At 41.8% G+C, this 22,095-nt stretch overlaps 1 protein-coding gene across 5 annotated transcripts; it reads right to left on the bottom strand.

Moving 5' to 3' along the window:
* Positions 1 to 253: 253 nt before the first annotated feature.
* Positions 254 to 22,031, bottom strand: MORF4L1 (mortality factor 4 like 1). 5 transcript variants are annotated; one of them, XM_071813917.1, is made up of 14 exons: positions 21,886 to 22,031; positions 18,743 to 18,789; positions 17,479 to 17,546; positions 15,621 to 15,686; positions 15,120 to 15,206; positions 14,296 to 14,376; positions 11,644 to 11,706; positions 7,183 to 7,208; positions 6,490 to 6,578; positions 6,099 to 6,200; positions 4,484 to 4,572; positions 3,110 to 3,282; positions 2,697 to 2,781; positions 254 to 955 (listed from the first exon to the last, which is right to left on the bottom strand). In XM_071813917.1, the coding sequence occupies exons 1-14, from the start codon at positions 21,923 to 21,925 to the stop codon at positions 871 to 873; spliced, it is 1,101 nt and encodes a 366-aa protein (XP_071670018.1). In that variant the 5' UTR covers positions 21,926 to 22,031; the 3' UTR covers positions 254 to 870. The 5 variants fall into 5 exon arrangements, with proteins under 5 accessions (XP_071670018.1, XP_071670019.1, XP_071670020.1 ...); XM_071813918.1 differs by having other exon boundaries at positions 15,621 to 15,647; XM_071813919.1 differs by lacking the exon at positions 11,644 to 11,706.
* Between the last annotated feature and the right edge of the window lie 64 nt (positions 22,032 to 22,095).

The raw sequence follows: 22,095 nt of genomic DNA, 5'->3' as shown, positions 1-22,095 counted from the left end.
CAGACTTTTAAGAATAAGCTTTGTAAGTAGCGATAATGTTGCAGAGTTCTTAAAGACTATATGATGATCCCAGAGAAAAGGAATCTGCTTCCTCCACTGGAACTCGGTCCATGGGCTTTCACTAATGGTCCTCTGAATTAGAAACACAACATCTCCCAAGTTAATATTGCAGAACTTTATACTACGTTTAGTACACTTAGCACTTGACAGAACACAGTCATAGGGTAGTGACTGATGCAAATACAAGAAAACATTTCAAATTAAAAAAGTTTATTTGAAGATTTGTAAAACAGCTGTGTGAAAAACCAACAATTCCAAGACACTATGATATGGTAATGCATTTCTCTATTGTTAGAATATAAAAGTCACAGTCCTTCAACTACCTAAATAAAAGCATACGTTTATGAACCAAACATTTTACTTCCAACACCAAGAAGGTAAATGGGTTTGAAAGTCAGACTAATCAATAGCACCAACACTGGGTGATCATAACCCCATGGGTCTAAACCTGCATTTGTCATTACTACACAATAAAGCAGATTAGTGAAGCAAATCTTAACGTCAAAACAGACCCACAAGCACTGAAGAGTTCATACAATGCAATACCATAATGCATTCTCTGTACATTCCATTGATGCAAACAACAGTAGCAAGCCAGAAATCCCAGAGTTCCCATTCAACTCCAAGCTTCCATTGCAGGACAAGAAAATCTTCAGAACTTACAAATGCCAGTTCTGTTTTAAACACACAACTTTATTCACATCATGTTTACATAATTTGTGCAATAGAGACATGTGCAATAGAAAGGTGAAGAACAAGATGCAGAAGTGGACAGTGTTACAGATGCAGTCACCACTCGGCAGCACAGCGTTATACTGCTTTCCGGTGATACTCAGGAGGGGCTACTTCATAGTCACTGGCACTGAACAACGCAGAGGAATTCTTTGCTAAATACCTATCAGAAATAATAAAAAGATGAAATTACTTTTTTGCCTAAACTCTCCACTGCTTAGCATCACATGAGTGAATCGTTAGGTGCTTGCTGAGACCATAAAACATTACTTTTAAAGTAGAAACCAAACATGTATCTACTAAAAAGTCAGCTGTGTAAGGCAATTAAAGATTTGACAGCTTGCGCCAAAAAAACCCAAACCCAATTCCAAACAAGTCATGAAGCAACTCCAGCTCCAAGGATGTGAGGTTCAGTCAGCTGCTGGGCCAAGAGCTGGGCCAAGAAGTGATTTACTACTGATTGTACTCAAAGGGGTGGAGACAAGGGGAAGGACACCATGAGGTTCTCTCTGCGCAAAGAGGGAACTGAGGTGGCCAAAGGGACAATGGTGACAGCAAACTGAGCAGTGGCTGCCTCAGTGCCCTGGCAGAGGAGAAGTGTTATTTGCCATTACTCAGATTTCTGGTCAGTGCACAGGCTTCCCATTGCCACCCATACAGCCCAGAGCTCCTCAGCATCTGAGTCTCCTTCACACTTACCCAAAAGACCCTGATCTACTCTAGGACCAGTCCAAGGCAAGTGTGCCTGGAAATCAGGCTGCTCCACTCAAGTTCTACTGCAGAGCTGTCCTGGACTGTCTGAGGGTTTTCTTTCAGCTTCTCACAGTGTATCCAAGCACACAGAGGGAAAAACTGTATTTACTGGCAAAACAGCTTATTGCTTTGTTACTCTGATTATTTACAAATCTCTATTTTCAAACACTATCCATAGACCACTAAAGCCTTATATGAAAATATACAGAACACTTCTCTTTCTTCTGTAATTATGTCATGGAGAAATAAGTTTACAGCTTTAGTGAATTTGACCAAGAAAATCTGCCAGTGCAGCAACAGCAGAAAGCTGCAGGACACTGGGAGCTGGCACACAGCTCAGTTCCAAGCCACACTCCTGGCCCTACACACACATGTATATAATACAAAACTCCTCCGGTATGGCACAGATGCACAGGAGCTGCTAAAGTCATGCTCGCACATTTGTATGGGGAAAGCAGGTACAATTCCTCAGACACTAAACTGAAGTTTGGTTCTATTGTAGAATCTCACATTCAGGAAACATATACAGGTGAACCAAGCAATTGCCTCCATGGTTCTTTACCGATGTGAGTCACCTGTCTGAAATCAAATGTCTGATTTTTTTCTTTTCCAAGAGACATCTTGCATTGAAGTCTTGTATTATTTAGGGTGGAGTTTTCATCCTGAATATAACATGTCCACACCACCACAGGTACTGCAGTGCACTAAAGCTACAATGACAGTTTCTCCCAGAAATACAGTGGTAAAGTTCAGTTTTCAACATTTGCTCAATTGTTGTTGAGTAACTATTGCATAATTTAATAGTTTGCTGTAACTGTCATCTGCTTTTTATAGCAACTACAAATAAATGCTTCAACATTTATTTTGAAACAAGTAGCAGACTTGGACAGTTTAGAAGTGCGGACTAATAATACGTAAACATGTTGAACTAGCAATAACCTCAGTATAACTGGAGAGAAGTTAAAACCAGTCTTACTCATGTTCCTGACAGCAGAGTTTGAGAAAACTTTGCAATCTTCAGCAAAGATGCTGCACACAGACCCAAGATAATATATATGGTTTATAACAATTGTTCACTGAAAATAGGCCACATTACAACAGCCTGTGCTTACTGAACTTTTTCTTCCTTGCTGAAAGACTGAAATACTTACTTTAAGAAGTCATGCAAATAGTTCAAGAGCAAAGCCAGACTCTTCTCATCCAGGGGAGTGTAAGCAAGCATGGCTCCAATCCGCACTGTTTCACAAGAAGTAGAACTTGTTAGTTATAAACAACTTCAACAAGTATTTCAGTACAGTCTAAGACTTTATAGTAGCATATAAAAGCAGCCCAGGAATCTATTCCTTATGTACAAGCTCACCAAAAATGACCAGATAGTCGAAAATCCATCACCATTCCAAATCCCTGAACGGCTCTGAACGTTTTAGGTACATGGAGTAAAGAAAGAATGAAACATGTTCCATAGCTGCTTGTCCAGTTTCTGCAGTTCACACCCACCAAGACTCAGGACAGGAGGAAGAAGAATCTGAATCCTTCAACTGCCCTTCTTCCATCTCATACTCACCAAATAGCCTCAGCAGGTGTGGGGCACCATAGACTTGAGACATGGGAGCATCTGGGTGATCTGCTAGAATTTCAGCATATTGGGGCCTCTCAAACTTGTACAGCAGTTGAGTTCCCAGCATGACATTGAAGTATTCTTTAATTCCAGCCACAACTTCATTGACTGCATACTCCCTGGAAAACAGAGACAACACTGCAAGTCTTGTTCTAGTGACTGGACGGACACGAGATGATAATTTTCTTGGCAAGTCAATCAAAATCAAAGATCTTTTACAAGCCTTCAGTTTTTTCAAGGAAGTTTCCCTGGAGACCTTAAAATATGCAGCTGCAGGGAGTAAAGCATTTCAAGATCTCCTTTGAAATGTCCTGTTCTAGACTCAGTAAGAATTTAGGCAAACCAAGAAGTCTTGCATTTAGTCATCTGTTCACTTAAATTACCTCTTGAAGCAGTCCTTTCAAAGTGACAGTAACTGAGGGCACTTACCAGGTCTGGTGTTTTCAACCTAAATTAATCCCAGCTACACATCAGCTTCAGAGTACAACAGTACTTTAAGTAATCAGACTGAACTCCTGCTTAACAGAAAGGGACATGCATCAAATATTTCAGGGCACTGCCCCTTTCTACCCAGGGTTCTCCAGACCACACTCCCATAGGCCTCCAATGTCCTGACTAATTGAATAACTGTACAGGAATCAACAGTGGCACTGCATATCTGAGAAGTACAACCCTCCCTCCACCCTGCAAACAAATTCTGAATAGAGCATTACATAAAAGAATGTTAAAACACCCTGACAAATCAATGATATGCTTCCTCTTGAAGGGAAGAAAATAACTTCACATTTCTAGTTTCTCTCCCTTTAAAGCAGGAAAGCTTCATTCAGGAATAAACACACCTTGTTTGTTGTCAGGGTTGAACTGCTCAGGTAATTACAAATAAGAATCTTCACCTTATCCCCAAGCCTTCTCCCTCCACCAGGGTCCCCCCAAACAGGAACATTTTGCTCATCTGCTAAACAGCTTTTTGGATCATTTGTTGAGCTCATACAGAGCAAGTGCCAATGACTTTATTCACCCAACACGGGAAGCCGAGCTAGAGTGAAGGGGTGGAGAACTATTCACTCGGTTTGTATTGGCTTCTTTTAGGAAAAGGCTTAGGGAAGGTGCGGTAAGCAGAAATAATATCCAGAAAGCAGAACTGCATTCCTGAAGTACCTCGTCAAAGATTTCTCAACTCCTCAATCAACCTCTGTCTTGGAACATAAAGCTGGACATAGGGCTGGGACATTTTTAACAACCTTATAACATTTTCCATGAAATACAAGTCCAACAACAACAGCTAAAAAAGTATTTAAGCTTTGAAATGACACTACTTACTTGTTATCAGTATTTCCCCGTGATTTTTTGTAGTTTGCATAATCCTCTAAAATGGAGTCAACATTCTTCTTGGCAGGAAGATAGAAGAGCTACACAAGAAGCAAAATCGAACAAATACAAGTTGTCTAATATACGCAAACATTTCTATCTGCATGCTAAATTTAGGCCAACACACATAAGGACATTTCTAGAATAAGATTAACAGGTTAAGAGGTTAAGTGTTTACGGAACACCCGACTGTTTTAGTTGTGCAGACCAAAAAAAACCCAGAAGAGTGACTCCATCCATGTTTCCATGACACATTTGTGCTGTTCAACAACAACCTGACAAACTGCTGAAGTGACCCCAAGAAGCAAAGGCACACAGCAAAGCACGTGCCCCTGCAGACCTGCCCCAGCAGCTACAACAGCAGCCTTGACTGATCCACCCGCTCTGTGTGCAGCTCCGCTCGCAGCCCCAGTTCACACCTGGCACCTGTGGGGAGGTGTCGCTGCCTGCACAGCAAGGAGTCCCAGCTACATTAGAGCTCACAGAATTGAAGACAAATGTTCCCTGAGGATTAACTTCCAGCTTTAACACCACGCATAGATCTGTACCCACAGGTACTAGTTCAGCTGTGTGCAGCAAGGCTCAGTAGCACAGCAAATTCACGTACGCAGGGTTGTTTTTTGGAGGCATGCAGTCCAGTTCTCTGATCTATTTCACTTCACAAGAACACTGCAGTCTGAAGACATCCAAGGGAGAAAAAAATTAAAAATAATTCTCCAGAGTTGGAGTCAGTGTAACACAGCAGTGCTCAATGACCTTTGCTGCTGATGCAAGTTGAAGACTCGTATTCAACAAGAAAAATCAATCTTATCCACACAGGACTCAAACAAGATTTTCCCATGTCTGGGACTGCAAGGAGAGAGTACCTGGGAGCAGCAGTGAAAGCATGCAATTGCAGCCTAACAATATAAAACAGTTTAACAGTATTGTTTTCTATGCTACTTGCTAATTTCATACAAGAAACAAGCCATTAATGTTTTAAGATCATGAAAGTGTTTTATACTCTTAAAATGGAAAGCAAAGTTTAATTTGCTGTATTAGGGAGCTTTATATGGATCCAGCCTGGCAGAAGTTATTAATAAGAATTGCAATCCCAAGCAGCAGCTTTTGTCAGAGCTGCAGAACAACTCCAGATACCTGCGGAACTTGGCAGTGAGTGACACGTAAACAAGGCAGGAAGGACCTCAGGTAAAAATGCATCACGTGGTGTTCCTACAGACCAGTTCTCTACCAACTAAGTCAACTGTTCACAACATGTCAGCAGGCCAAGCATGCAGAAAGTTAACACCATGCTTAAAGCTTAAGTTTTTAAAATTATTTGCCTTTCTAGCTTATGCTTGATTAGACCAAGTCTATTGTAGAAATCTACACACAGCTCTGCTGAGCCACAGTCCTACTCACAGGTGACCTGTGGTTAAAATCCAACCAATGACAACTGTCAAGGAAGCCATCAGGCTGCTGCCAGGCTCTACAGGAGATTGCACTGCTCTGCACTTGAACAGGATAGGAAATTCCAGTTTTAGTGTCCTCGCTTATATATGGCCAGATGGTTCTTCCGCCAAATTACCTGTTTTTGCCTGGTGATCAGGTCCCAATCATCTACCAGCCATGGTTTCAGCTCTTCTGGGATTTTCACCTTTACTTCAACTCTGTTCATAAATGTTTCTTCCTGAAAAAAATGCAGCCAGACCAATTGCTTTCATGTAACTGTCCAAGCAGAGTCACCCATATTTTTTGTTTTCACAACTGAAATACAGCACTGGACTGAGCAATAACTATAGTAACTCCTGCAAGTTCTGCAGGGAACAAGGAAATAGTTCAGATTTTAAGGCAACTTGGGAACCTTAGCTTTGCAAGCTGTAACATGTCACACTGCAGGACAGCGTATCACTGTCTGTATTTCTGAGCAAAGCAAGAAGTTTTCTATCAAAAATTCTGTGAGAACCAGAAATACATACACTTTCCACTGTTGGATCTACTCGAGCCCTCTTCTTCCTTGGGGGCTGAGGAGTCTCACTGGTACTGCTCCCTTCTCCAATTCCTGGAGCTGCACAGAAAAAAAAAGACGCTATGCTGCTTACAAAATCTGGTAAATCAGTAAGAAACACCACTAAAAAACGGGTATAGAAGGAGGACTTATAAGCGAGACTCATTTCTCTCAGGTCACTTTTTTGCTTGTTGTAAATATTACTTGTATTTTGGAAATTCTACATATTTGTGACAGTTTAAGCTGCCATATTTACACTTATCTGAAGATGGAGATTTCTGCACCAAAAAACCTCAACAGGTCAATATCTGTAATGTTCTTCAGAAGTAGTTTTGGAAGTAGCAGCTCAGCTTTGCAGTTATGTCACATCTCCATAAGAAAACATAAGCTTGGCTTATGAAATTATTTCAACAGATCCACAGAGATATCATTTAGTTTTTAATTTGCAAGAGGTCAAACTCACAACAGACCCAAACAAGTAGTTTGTTTATAAGGCAGAAAAGTATACACTCCTCCTGACCACGGGGAAGGGACATCAAAGTGCAAGAGGAACAACACAAGGTGACAGTAAGTCATCTTGGTTAAGACAGATTTAAGATCTTATTCCAGCTAAGAATCCTTCACTAAGGATATCCATCTATATACAAAATAAAGACACACTTACTTTTCTGTTTGTTCTTTTTTGTTTTCCTGCAAGAAGAACATGAATTATTGCAAATATAAAGACAGCGGTACTTAAAGAATCAAAAGTAGAAAGCTGGAAAAATTGTCCACTAACTTCAGAACAAGTAAATACTCAGTGGTCTTATCAAATATGTAGATAAAAGTACACGAAAGTAGTGTCAGATATGATTTAGCATCACAGTTATGAAAATACAAGAGCTTTCATGTAACTGGTTAGAAGTCACCATTTTGAGGGGAATAATGAAATTTAAACCTACAAAACCCCAGAAGGCATGCAAAGAACACAAGTGTTTAAAACCAGTACTAACACTGATGCAAGTAATATCTACAGATGCTTCACACTTTCTAAGTGCTCTTGCAAAGCTACACTAGATTTGTAGGTGTTTTATTTCCGTATTTCAGAGATCACTTAGAGATGGAATATGGCACAAGGAAATAGAAGTGCTGGGAATTATCAGATAAATTGCAATCAACTGAATTAACTTCCAGTTAAGTATTGGAAACACACAGTTTCAGCAGCACAGCAGTGGAGGGAAGTTGAAATAGCACTAGCAGAGTTCTATGCATGAAACTACATGGACTGCCTACAATTCTACCATGGTTTTTAGGACAATCACAATTACACTGCCCACTTATTAGAAACATTTGGAGCAGTACTAAATGACCTTGACCCTAATACTTATCTACTTCCAAATGCTCCTCTCAACAATTACTGTTGCTAACATACTTCACGCTTCTCTAAAGTCTCTAACCTTAGCCCTTATTTTTATTCCAAATGAAGAGCTGTACTTCCAAAAACCGTGATGGCACTGGAAATACAATGCACACAACATGTAAATATTCTGACAGTTCAAGAGCATAAATGACAAAATTAAACTGTCCTAACAGGTGTTTGTTACTATCTGGACTCTGTATATTTAACAACCATTTTCAGAAAATGTTAATTAAGAGTACTACTAGTCATGTTTCAATTTGCTCACTATTCACAGGAGTCCAGTGAAACCTCTCAAAAACACTGCAGATTGTGTGGATAAAACTCTTGACCAGTACAAGATTATTTCCCTGGAAATTCACCACTATCTCAAGTGACTGTGCATTCAGGATTTGAACTGCATTTATCCGGGTCAGCAACTAGGCGGAGTTTCTAGGAAGGTCTGAAGATAGGAAGATTAAAGCTTTTTTCAAGCTTCAAGTCATGAAGAAGCATTAGGCCTGAATAAAGCAGAATAAAGATCATCTCTCTCCAAGAAGGAACAATTGCCAAGTTAAGTCACTGATAATGGACTTGCACATTGAAGAGAAAGCCTTCCAAACCCAGAGTAAACAAGGAGGAACACTGTGTTCTTTCCAGAATGCAAAATTCACAAGATAAAAATAATGTTAAGCATTAGTTTAGAAGCAGAGTCTTAAACTGGAACAGACAAGCAATATGAAGTACTTAAAGAACTACTGCAATGAAGACAGTAAACCACATCTGTCACTGGAGCACAGAGTCTGGCACAAACCACTCCAGGCAGCTGCTTGTGCTCTCCCACCTCATTCCTCAGATTTCCTTGTATTTCAAGTCCTGTGTTTCTGCTTGTACTCAGATGTTACCTCCTCAAAGCAGCCGGGTCAGCCGGCAGGTCTGCTGAGGAGCGAACCCAGTCTCACTGCAGGGGTTGATTAGACCAACACTCAGCTATAACAAGAATATTCAAGTGTCAGAGATCAAAATGTGAGACTGAATTAGAAAGCCAAAAATAAACAAACTACTGACATAACCATCTGAAATTGTGTAGAAACAAGATAATCCGTAGAAAACTATTACAGGTCACAGAACAATACTATATGTCAAAGCTGACAGACACTGAAGGAAAATTAGCAGTCCATGCCACAAGAGCATAATGCTGAGCTTCCAGCCTCAGCTTCCAACTCAGGACCATGTTCATGATCAAAATGTGAGACTAAGGAGGATGCCACAGAAGACAAAGACTGCACTTCACCTTCCTACAGACATGCCAGCAGAAAGACAATCAAGTGTCTGTCACAGAACCTCAGGCAGCCAGCAATCTGTGCACAAGAGTTGGTGCCAATGCCCAGAGGTCTAAACTGGAGTGTCTGAGACATGGTTATAGGACTCTCAGTAGAAAATAAAAATAGCTTAGAAAATTGAATTCAACATAGGCAAATGACATCAGGAAAAACCAACACTTCAGAAGGTTCACTTATTCCACAACAGTTAGGAGCCCATGACCAGGCAGATAAAAATGCTGTGGACAATAACAAGTATTTTACTCTCCCCAAATCCATGTGCCTTCTAACATGACTTAGAGGTCTGTTAGAATCTCCCTACAACAGCTGGTTAAGACAAAGGTAGCAGCAGAGATGGCTGCCACTCGGCTCAGACATTTCAGTTCAATACAGTTATAAATGCCAGAAAATGGAGATTAGGTGCCCGTTTACTGATAAAACAGCTGTAACTGAGCTATATGAAGTCATAAGGTCTCTCCTAATACAAGGTGACTAGTAGTAAAAAAAAAAAACTGAAATGTGAAAAATAAGTATGTTGGAAAAAAGTCTGAAATCAGCCACTATTGCTCAAGCAGCTCAGTCACTAACTCAGCTTTGAGATGGAAGATCTCTACCCAGATCAATTAAACCTTGAACATTATTAGCAAAAGGATCAAAGTCTGGGTTATATACACGTATGCCTCCTGTGCCTGGCCAGGCAACCCGACCTTAGAAGGCACACCATAAAACCAAACAGGTAAAGAGAATAAAGAACAGCTGGCAGTTACAACAGCTTCTACACCAGGAGTAAGCAGGCAGCCCAGGACTTGCTCAGGTTGAGAGCTGGGCAGGAAGACAAAGGAAATGTGGCAGAGTTATCACTAGTGATAAAAGGCAAAGTTCTTTGATTAATCAATCTTTCCTCAAGATGCATTAAAACAAGCAGCAGACATTAAAACTACAGGAGTAATTCTTTCCTCCCCTCTCCAACATAGCACTGAATTAAAATGAAAACATGGTGCCACAAGGTGCCAAAAGTCCAAATGGTTCAGAAGTTATTAGATAAAAGTAAGACAGCCCTACACAGGGTTATCAAACCCATCACACAGATACAGCCTACAGCTCTGAAGTCTCTTAATTACAGACTGCTGGAAGCAAAAAGGGTATTTTGGGGAGAGCATCAGTCTAGAGTGGACTTAACTTGATCCTCCCTAAGCAGACAGTACCGGTGACCATCAGACAGCAAGACAGGGCAGAACACTTGGCTGGAGCGGCTGGCACAGCCTGGCACGCAGGTCTTCACATGTCACTGGACACCTAGAGGACCCTGAAGCAGCTCGTGAGAGCTACTGGCTGTGCCAGGGACAGGAGGAGCTCAGGCTTTTGAGCAACACGTTCAGATTAAGAACAAGACTAAAAACAAGACTTCTAGTAGAAGTAAAAACATTAACCCCAAGTTGAAATACTGTTTTGAGAGCGGCTCCCTCGAGACTGTTTGCATACATGGAATTTCAAAACAGATGCTATTCTCAAATTCGCTAGTCAGTAACACAGCTTCCCTCCAGAACACTCTCAGTTGCCTGTTTTCCAAGCACCCCTTAATTCCAATAGTTTACTGGTTTTCTGCAAGTTAATCATATTATGCCCACAAAATGTAGCATTGAGTCTTAGAAGCTGGAATTCAGCAGAGCTACATATAAAACAGCCTAGAAAAGTCAGTATCTCTAACAATGTGTTTCATTTTTGGCAGCCTGCTATAACCATACAAAGTTTGTTTTTCTTTGATAGTTTCTAGTTATAAGAGGAACAGTTATTTTAAAAACAAATGCACCCAACCTGCATTTCATGCATATTTCTATTTGATCAAACATTGCTTACAAATAGTCTCACAAGCTTTTTGAACCAGTTGCTGCAGTTTACAGGCACAGTTATTCAGAACAGAGTCAAGCCAACAATAAAAATATAGTACATTAAGGAGCAAGTTCAAAGCAGGCATTTCAGGCACCATCTGTGGCAGCAGCCTCGTGTCCCACGTGCAGACAATGGTGCAGTTTGTTACCGACTTCCATGGAGGCGGAACTCCAGCTCCAGTGAGCATGCAGAGCAGCTGGAACCTTCTAGAACCAGCCAGTTCCAGACACCTGAAACCAGTTGCCCCCCACTTGTTAACCAGTGGCCACATTGAATGCATTTGGCTGCTCACATCATACCCTAGCCCAACTGAAAAGGGATATGCTTCAGAGAAACTAGAAACTGGTGGTCCATACTGGCTTTAAAAAAAAAAAATACAAAGATATATAGTGCAGTACATCTAATTGTTAACTGAACTGCTACTGAAGCTTACATTATTACAACTGAGGACTTTAAGAATCTAAAAGAAATGCACGAAAGCAAGGAGATCTGGATCTCAGGATGAAAATCCTGGTTTGACAATCCATCCTTAACTCACCGCGTCGATATTGTAGGGGTCTCCAAACAGCAAACAGTATGCGCTCCATCTCGTCTGAAAAATCTAGGCACAATGGGGGTTGAGTTAAGGAAAGAATGTCAGACCTAGTGTTTAGCCTTAAAGAGAATCTATTTAAGATTCAAAAATTTACCTTTTTTAGCAGCATATTATAGTCTTACTGAACATTCCTGGAGGATAAATTTTGCTTACACTGTTATTTCCTTCCCATTATTGTTTGGCTATCTGAAGAATAAGTTTCAAACTAAAAGTTACCTTTCCCTTTGATTGATCCTCCAAGAATGCTACAAAAGGTAAATTTTGAGGCCCAAATAGGTTGACAATGTTACCCCTTTAGAATAGTTTCATGACAACTTTCTCCCCCTCCCCACCATCAGTACTTTATGTATCTGCAATGACCTTAGATTTACAACATGAGAACAATCCAGAAGTTTCATTTCAAAACTGTATTTTGAGATTTTTCAGAAGCCCTCTTGCCTCTAGCTGTAAGCAGGATGTGAGCAGCAGTAGTTTGGTCAATAATACCTTGGCATCACAACCCTGCGTCGCTGCTGGGGTCAGTCAAAGTATTTCCTCTCCCTCAAGTCTCCAAATAGGGAAGAAAAATAATGGGACTGTTGAAAGCAGCAGCACAGGTCTAATTTAGAAAGACACATTGGATGCTGGTGATGGCTAGAGACAAGGAGCAAGATCAGTGCAACGACCATACAGGACCCTGTCACAAATAACTTCCACGATGCAAGACTGCTGTTCTAGTGACAATAGTTTTCTTTCTTCCCCTTTATAACTCTGAAAATCCACCATCAAGCAATTCATTTTTGTAATCAACATGAAGCAGAAGTTTCAGAGAATTAGCTTACTGTCTGTTTCGCTGTGCTGGAAACAGCCACCCATGCTCAGGATAGTTATGACAGTAAAAAGCAAAGCTGCTCCCCTTCCCTACCTGGTTTACGCCAGAGAGTAAAGACAGACCCAGTAATGTGCTTTCAAGCTTCAGAGTTACACAGAGGCTTAAGATGAAATAATTTTTGCTGTGTGGGTCTCCCTTGGACACAACATTATTAGGTGTGGTTGAGAGGATTAAGGGAACTTCAATTTCAGCACAGGTTGACATTTCGTAGTTACTCAGAGAGAACAACTCATCCCCCTGCAATCAGTCTGAACTACCCAGTGACTAAAGCTGTGAGCACAGGGAACCTTGTCCTGATGGTACTGCTGGGATATTCTCTGCAGGGCAAATTGCAGCCATTTATAACTGAGTCATCAATACCTCTGTCAAAGTTACACATGAAATTAATTCTACTCTCACTGATTAAAGTGCAAGAAGACTCAGGTACAACAACTCCTGAAGCAGCCGAATTAGTAATGGTCATAATTTAGATTTGTTTTGGATAGATTTTAATGACATTCATTAGGAGCTGTCTAAACAGACATCTGGGTTGGGTTATTTTTTCCACTTCCAAACAAAGATAACCAGGTGAGTAGGTCCCTCCAGAGGCCCGTCCCAAGCTGACAGGGCACAAACCAGTGGCAGTAAAGCCCCTCGGAATCTCCAGCAACAGCCCACAGGTGAGCGTGCCGGCCCACAGGTCTCCCCTTCCAGAGACCAAGGGCTAGTGTACAGCCTTGGCCAGGCCTGGACTAACCCCAAAGGGAAATGTGCCTTCAGATCCAGAACAAAAAACTGTACCCACTGCTGCTGCACTTCTCAAATCACTGATACATATTTCGTAGCACAAAGTTGCCCCTAAATGAGACATGAAATCTTAGATTGCTCCCAAAAGCGCTTCTGAGGAACTGATGTCATTTCAGCAGCTTCCTCAAAGACCAGAATCATAAGTGAAGGCAGGAGTTCAAAACATCTCTTTAGTCATGACCATCTCCATGATGAAGTGAAGCACTGCCCCAAACAGGAGTTCCACAGCACACGAGCAGATCTGCACTGACTGTATGAGAATCTAAACACCACACAAGCCTCTTCCAAAAGCCAAAAAGGGTGGAAAGAAAGAAGTCTGACAGTTACATCCTGACATTTTTTCTAATAAATGTCTGAACTTGCTTCTGGTCTCTTAAGATACAAAACCATTCTGAATAACATATGGGTTTAGTTTTGTCCAAAAAAACAAAACAAAGACTCCTGAAATGCAGTTTTAACATCTGTATGGTAAGAGGTCAAGGCATTTTGAGGATTTTATTCAAAAGTGCTTGCACAGCTCTGAAGAATTGAAAAATTCTATATATAAACCAATTTCACTGAGATACACAAGTCTTAAGAGGACTCACCATTTTTTGAGTGTCAGTTCACTGATTTCAGAGGAATAGAGTACAAAACAAGTATAGAAGCAGTGTCTACTCAGCAGCCTGATGCAGTATTAAACACTGCACAGTCTAAGAAGGTAGTTTTAATAAAATACTTCAACAAAGGCCTTTTTGATATCACAAAAGTGAAACTCAGCTTTTGTACTGGTTGCCTCAGAAGTGATGTAGTTTAGCCTGCAGGACCATCGTAAGAAATACACTATTTAAAGATCATTTGTAAAACTGACAAGCAAAAATTTGGGAGGTTTTTTGGGTGGGGTTTTGTTTTTAAATTAAAAAAAAACAAAACAAACCAAAACCAACAAAACTTCTTACACTTCAACATTTTTCTGCTGCAGACCAGAAGTCTTCTTGCCCGGAGCAGCACCTCTCATCTTCCCCTCTGCATATTGTTCCCTTAAAACAAACAAACAACAAACTCATAAGACTTTAACAGAAAAAGAAGCTCATTTTCCCTCAAAGGGTAGCAGGTTATGCAAAACATTTAGAGACTGTCTAATAAATGGCTTTGCAAATCAGTATGTGCTACGAGCAGGAACAAATTAAACTTGATATCAAGAAGATTTAGGTTTCTGCATACAAAACTTAGCAGTATAAAACCCCATTTCCTCCCCGTCCCACCACCCCTGTTATTCTGAATCACATGGAAGCAAGACACTGCTGCTGAAAAATAAAACAACTTCTCAGTAAAAGCATTTCTATTAAAGAAATAAAAGATTAGCATTCATGAAAATCAAGCTATTTGTAGGCATCCTGGAGCTGTCTGAGAAGATCTTTACCACTTCACAATAGATTTTAAGGATACTACATAAGGGTCATTTTTAGGCAGGTAATTTCCACATTACAGGACATACAAGGTGTCAGGCTGCCCCTCTGTTTCAGCAACCCACTCTTCCTTAAACATCAAGTCACCATTTTAAAACCAAGTAGCAGCTTGTTCTTTCTAAGCTGCTAGAGGACAAGGATCAGAACCCCTCTGTAAGCCAAAGCATCTCAAGAATAAATTAACATATGAATATCAACATTTCTTTCAAGGTTTTTTGTTTCTCCCAAACTCACTAACTTCTTTTGATATATGATTGTTGGACTGAAGCTCTATAAAAAAAAATACTGACAAGGACTTCCAACAAAATACTCACTGATTGGCCTTTTGAAGTTCTTTTTGTTTCTGCAAATTGGTATCCACGTATTTGAGCACTCTGCTTTCTGGAACCCATTCATCCCAGCTGAAACAAGAAAATCAAACCATCATTCAAAAACATTACATAATCGCATTCTACATGCAATAGTCAATCAAAAGCTTCACAGAATCTGAGACTGAACTCTGCTTTGTGTCAAGTCATGGACTGGCACAACTGAAGGTGTGAATCACCGAACACATTCCCCATTGACTGAAGCTGCAATGATTTTTCTAGGGAAGTGCAACCCTCAGTCTTTTCCAAAGAGTTTTCCAAACTAGAAGGATGGGCAATTTAGGAGGGAGGGGACTGTCTTTAAATTAAAAATGCATCTCAGTTAAAAAACACATTCTACACTTATTAAATTATGGGACACCTGTAGCCATAATGATATTATAAAACAAGTTTCCTTTATCTATTCCAACATTTCACAGGTTAACAAATTCAGCAATAAGATCTTACTGTAAGAAGAAGAGCTCTGATTTCTGTCTGTGAAGGAAACCAAGATGGCATGAATATTTGAAGAATCTGAAGTGAATGATTTAAGAGAACAGGTGTTGGGGAAATCACCGTTATGAGCAAGAATTCCACTTTGACAAAGAGTGGCTTATCTGAGCAATCTGACAATTTATTTCAAAGAAAACACATTAAAAGTGGCCACGTTATTCAAAAGTACCCAAGTTAAAGCTCTCCTTATAGAGTTCTGTGTCATTTTCATTTCATGGCAACAGCTGCCAGTCTTGGGCCATCAAGCTGGCAAACCCACACTAGTACAGGCCTTCAGGAGCATTAAGGCAAGTTCAGCATCCCAGCACTCCAGAGAAACACCTGTCCAGCTGCACACCTGCTGTTTTTACAATAGTGCTTCAGTCAGATGTTTAAGCCACTTATCTCACTCCTCCTCGTGCCGTTGTAAGAGACCTTCAAAAGAAGTGCTATATAACCATGCAGCACATCATACTGTATGATGAAGAAACTTTTTTGGCATCCTAACTGTTGATGTTTGCAAAAAAAAAGTTAAGAAGCTGAGCAACTAACAAGTAACAAAGGACCATAATTATAGTAACCAAAATTAAGGAGTCATATTGCCCCAGCTGTCTAGATCTTGCAGCAATGCCACTTTTAATGTCATTAATTGGAAGCTTGAAGGCAAAAAAACTCAAACAGCACAAGCAAGAAAAACAGGAGTCATAACATCACTTACAGCACCTTTCAGAGATAAACAAGAAGAGGAAGTCTCTCATTTATGCTGCGTTGTTAACAAACAGCAGCCACCACAGCAATCAACTATCCTCCCTGTAATGTTGGTGTTTACAATAAAACATTTCTCTGTCCATTTGGCAGGGAGGGTGTGCAGATGCATTTTAAAAATGTGCATATTAAAACATGAAGCTCTGCTTTTAGCCATGTCAGTGACCTGGGGGTACTAGTGACTAGGAGTCTTCACTCTAGAGTCTGCAGCATTGAAACGAAACAAAAACCAAACAAAACAAGAAAAAGTGCTCTCTGGAAGGCTTCTGGACTCTGAAGACCTGAAGACTTTAATTGCTAAGAAAAAGACCCCCACTTTTCCCAAATTCAAAACCTAGTGACAGAATTCAAAAAGACAAGTACATAAATGCTATAATCTCAGGAAAGTATTCACCTTTAACAGGCTGAACATTTATTTCATGAAGACGTCTTTATTCTTCAGAAATCCCTCACCTAAAACTCTACCATTCTTGCAGAATGGACAAGTATCTCTAACTCTACCTTAGCATGAGAGGGAAAAACTGAAACATAGGCTAAATCCGCTTCTGTGAAGGATTCAGACAGCCTTTCCCATTCTGAGCACAGTCTCACTAAGGCACGCTGTTCTAAATCTTTGCTACCAAACCTTGCTGCCAAAAGTGCTATGAAAGTAAAGAACGCTCTGTATTTGAGTGGAGAGCGTTCCTCCACCTCAGGAGGGGTTGCCTATCCTACCAACACATAACAAGGAAGTTTTTGCACTAGGTGTTTCTGCCAGGGAAGAATTACAGTGACTATGTTCAAACTCAACAAACACCACTACAAAACATTCCCATTACCCACCTAATACCCTAAGTTGGTCTGTCCATACACCCAAAGCTCTGAAGGAAGGGATTAGTTATGCAATATTTTCTTTATGTTACTATAAATAATTGGTTTATGTATGCAAATCATTTGGGTCCATTTCAGAAGCAATCTCCTCACAGGGACACAGTACTTCTAGTCCATCAAGCTCGCATTCAAACTGAAAAAGCTTGCATTTTCCCATCAAGAAAAATGAAATACTGCTTTCATTTTATGCAATACTTACTTTTTATTCCAACCACTGTAATGGATAAAGTATTTCACTTGCTTGTCCTTTATGGCAACCTTTACACACTGGAACAGAGAAGAAAGTTTGGTCAGTGCCAATGAGAACAAGATCCAAGTGAGTTTTGCTCTTTTACCTTTGAGTTCAAACATGCAGAGATTCCCATGCAAGAGATCAACATCCCCACAGCTGTTCCACAGCAGAAATCAGCTCTCTAACACCAGTGACTGCCTATTGACAGATTTGCAAGGGCTAGACTAACAAGCAACGCTGCTCAGCCACGCAAAGGGCCACCTTCATTCAGAAGGATCAGAGCCCTGAGGAAGACCAGAAGAGTCGAGGAGCAGCCAGCTCACTGGCCCGGGGCAGCCAGAACCATTCCTAGAGCCGGGTCACACGCAGCCCCCACCTCACACACAGGTGAGCTGGTTGAACAGGCATCTTCCAGAGTCAAATCATATGGATCCCTATAGCCACAGAGGGAGCATTATATTCAGTAGAAAGAGTTGCAGTAAGGTCTTTTTCTAGGTTAAGAATGTATACATGAGGTAAATAGAAACAGTTATTTCCAAACGACTGGCCTATGAATACAGTGACTTCCTCAGCTACTGCTATTAAGGTGAGACCATTACAAAGGGGAGCACACAAATAAAGAGGTGGCTCCAACTACTCCATAACACCACTCAGATGCAGAAGTATCCCTCACAAAATCTGCCTTACAGTCTGGCATACAGTTGCAGAGGTCTGCAGCAGAAACAGTAAGAACACTCCTCCAAGTCACAAATTTGCACTGCATGGTTTCCACGGGTAGAAAGGCAGAAGTGAGAACGGCACTGAGAATGCCTTTAGTCTGGCATCACCTTCTGCAGGGCTGTCCCATTTGAAGGCCACTGGCAATACTCAGCACTTACGCTCTGAGAAAGCCCAGACTGCCGCTGGCTTACTGACTCCTGCATCAGCACCATGTCCTCTGGGCACAAACACTTCCCAGTGCTCTGGGAACACAGGGGTATCCTACGTTCAACACACAAGACCTCCCCAACCTTTAGCAGTTTACCAGAATAGCTGCACGGGGGTTTTGTGAAATTTTTCTGTAATATAGAGCTCCAAGATTTAAAACTATTTCATACATTTTCAGGTTTATGTTCATTTTAGTTTCAGTCCTTAATCCCACCTAGTGAGGCACAGCAGGTAAACCGACACAATTCCTTATTTTTTTGGGGAGCAGTCAGAACCGCCTGCAACAATAAGCAGCCACACGTACCTTTGCTTCATAAAGAAGAGGTCCATGAAAACAAAGCACTCGTTCACCTGAAAGAAAGTTGCAGATAAATGTCTTAGAACACCACCAATGTGCCACTTCTGTAAAATAAAAGTCATCAAGTACAACACTGAATTTCTTTCCAGGTTGGCACTGGATTCATTCTAAGGCAGTTACCTATTTGAGAATCAGGCTGGTGTTTGAGAAGCAAATTCACCCTCATACAAAAGAGGATCCAAGAACCTCCCTGCAGAGCACTCAAGCAAGCAGAGCTGTGTGCAAACTGCGTCCAAGCCTGCCCAGAGTTCTGCAGAACAGCTGGTGACTTCAGCAAACAATTGGTACCAAAACTTACGTTCCTGCCCAGACGTTCAGCCACTGCCACCCCAACTTAGAGACACCCCTGCATCCTGCTGCAAGGCAGGCATGGAAAACACTTTCAGAGCCTTGAATGTCAATGCAGACACCCACTGTTTCAGCCTAAGTACTCAAGCAGCAAGCAGGTAAAACCATCTTACTGTACGGGATTCATTAGTCTCCATGACACTGCATTTTGATTCAGAGAAGGAAACCAGCTCTCAGAAGAGGTGTCACCTCTGCAGCTTAAGCTTCTGACACAAAGGGAAGCAAGTGTTCCCAGTGCTCCTTTTCCTGCAGTCACCACCTGCTATTGCTTGTTCAATGAGGTCAGGAAGAGCAAGACCATGATGTTGTTTCCCCACCCGACTTGTGGGACTGGAGAATGCCAGGTTTGTGCAACAGCAAGAAAAATTGTTCACTCTGTGGTTTAAGTAGGAAGAGATTGTTCTTCAGTCTGTTTTTTTTTTTCCTCCTCAATAGCAAGGTCTTATTGTGTGGTGACATTGTGGGAATTTGAACATACTTAACACAGGATATCTGAGTACAGATGTTTCCTTCTCAAAAGCTGCAGTACCTCACATTTTCAGAGAGACAAACTGTGTGTAACACTCCAGCGTGTAGCACACAGCCAGTTCTCAGCACCCTTTGCACAAAACCAGGACAGCAGGGAGCTGCCAGAGTCACCATGTGTGGGCTGGGACTGACCCATTCCCAAACTAGGCAAGGATTGCAGGAACACGCTGTCTCACCAGTAACAACCTTCCTCATGAGCAGCTCAGGAATGACCAGTTCAGGGGCTATAGGCTGAAAAGTACCTTCCACTGTTAATCTTACTCTGCTCTTCAAAACCGGAGTCCAACTGCCACTCCTTCCAGTGTTTTACACACAAAGTATTTAAAGAAACAAGAAGTTCTCAATTTGTGGATCGGGGATACACCTATCAGGGAAACCTTCCCAGGTATGTGGGAGCTGCAGGCTAACCAACACCTTTCGAGCACACAACACAGATGAAAAATCTGCCTTAAGCAGCCCAAAAACTGAACTTGACATCTGAGACTCTTCACACATATTGCACTCAGTTTAAAGAGATACCAGCATCAAAATGCGAACACCTGAAGTACCTACAACTTAGTTCATCCCCAATGCTGATCTCATTTCTCATGCCGACACAAAAACATCAGTCCCTTCATTTCAAGGAGTATACTTGTACTTCTAGCTTGACATTCAGGTTTTTCTAGCTCTTACACACTTCCATAATAAATTCAGTCTTCTCCTCACCCTTTGCTTTGTGAAGAACACTGGATAACTTCTAAGTCTACCTACCATTCTTCAATGTACATGTGGCTTGAAAAATCTACAATTAAATTAATTTTCATTTGTCATGCCATGAAGGGCCACAAGAAAGCATTAAATTTTAGGTTTGCATGGAGCCTTATTCATAAAACTCTTCTCCCTTTCATTGTTACAGTTGAGACCACAAACACATTTGCATCTGTGGAAAAAAGCCTAAAAAATTTAACTTCTGTACTAAATTTAGGTTGCCCATATTCCTCCAGCTGTGAACATAATTTTAGCCCAGAATTCTACTTCAGTTTCTCCAGTTCACTTGATTTCACGTTAATTATTATAATATGAATCATATATTAAAATCTTGATTATTTCTGCAGGTTAATAATATCATTGTTGTTAACGCACAGCACAGAACACTGCTGCACGATTGAACACATTCCGCCACAAGCAGCCATGGAGCACACACAATTGCAGCGTTGTATAAGTGACCCAGAATGGCCTGTTTCCAGCCATTCTTCTGCAAAATGCACATTTAAAGATAAATCACAATTGTGTGGAAAGTCCTGATTAGAAGCCAAAGTGGCAGAAGGGGTGAAACAGGCTTTCGTTTACCCTTGTCTTGCATTTTCATTTACCTATGTTAGTATCAACCACAACCATCACCTAAAAATCAAAATGTAAGTGAAATAAGTCTCAGAAGAAGCATAAGGATTATCCACTAAAAAAAGATATCTGGGGCTTTATTGTAAATATGGATTGCACAACTGCCAGCTGTAGCCCAAATACTGCCCAAGGCTCCTGCACAAGGATCCTGAACTGAGCTCCCTGCTGAGGAACAGTAAGAACCATGGTTCAAACTAAAGACAATAAAAAACCTGACAGATGTAGGAGATCTGAACAGTTTTAATACCAATAAACGTTCATGCCTGCAAGAAAAGTAAGCATATTTCAAATGGCAGGCGATAGGATAGGAAGGCCCCACATCTTACTGGTAGGAAAGGTGAGGAGCAGGAAGAGACAAAGACTACGGGAATTCAGTATTTCCTCGTTTCTAGGGCTGAGCACTGAAAGCTAAAAACCAAATGACCCTTTGCGTTGAGGGACCATAACCAGCAGCCTCACAGCCGGTGCAGCCGCCCCGCTGGCAGAGCCCAGGGCCGGGACGAGAGGCCGGCTGCTAACGCCCCGGGCCCGTTGGTGCCGCAGCGTCCCCGCCGCAGCCACATCCCCTCGGGCTGCGTCTCCTCAGAAAGAGCTGCAGGATTTTTTTTTTCTTTCGGCCCCATTTAAAGCGTTTCCTTTGTTTCTTTTTGTCGCACCCACCACCACAAAGTCAGCGACACAGACGGCAGCAGCAGGGTCAACGCCAGGCTCTGCAGCGAGCGGCTGGGCGATGCAGCCCCGGCCCCCCCCCGCCCCACCCCAGGCCGCTGACCCCCAGGCCTCGCCTCCCCGCCGCAGCTCCCTCCCTAGGCCCCCCCCCACTACGCACTCACCCTCCTGGAATTTGGGCTTGGGGTCCTGCTTGGGCGCCATTTATAAGTGACTCTCCCTCCTCCCGCCCCCTCCCCGCGGGGGCCTCACCACCTCCGCCGCATTCTGCGCGGACGGCCCCAGCCTCCGCCCCGCACCGCGCAGGCGCATTGCACCCCGCCACGGGCCCCGCAGCATACTGGGATTGTAGTCTGCGGGGGAGCACCGCCCTT

Source organism: Patagioenas fasciata, chromosome 12 (assembly GCF_037038585.1).
Source record: "Patagioenas fasciata isolate bPatFas1 chromosome 12, bPatFas1.hap1, whole genome shotgun sequence".
NCBI classification, from domain to species: domain Eukaryota; kingdom Metazoa; phylum Chordata; class Aves; order Columbiformes; family Columbidae; genus Patagioenas; species Patagioenas fasciata.
The sequence above is the reverse complement of the archived record's forward strand: the minus strand, read 5'-3'. Positions and strand labels throughout refer to the sequence as shown.

Coding starts and splice junctions, on each gene's coding strand:
- MORF4L1 (XM_071813917.1), bottom strand. CDS start 21,925: ATGGCGCCCAAGCAGGACCCCAAGCCCAAATTCCAGGAGG. Junction 6,201..6,489: donor TAGATCCAACAGTGGAAAGT/GTATGTATTTCT, acceptor CATTTTTTTCAG/GAAGAAACATTTATGAACAG. Junction 4,573..6,098: donor TGATCACCAGGCAAAAACAG/GTAATTTGGCGG, acceptor CTTCTTGTGTAG/CTCTTCTATCTTCCTGCCAA.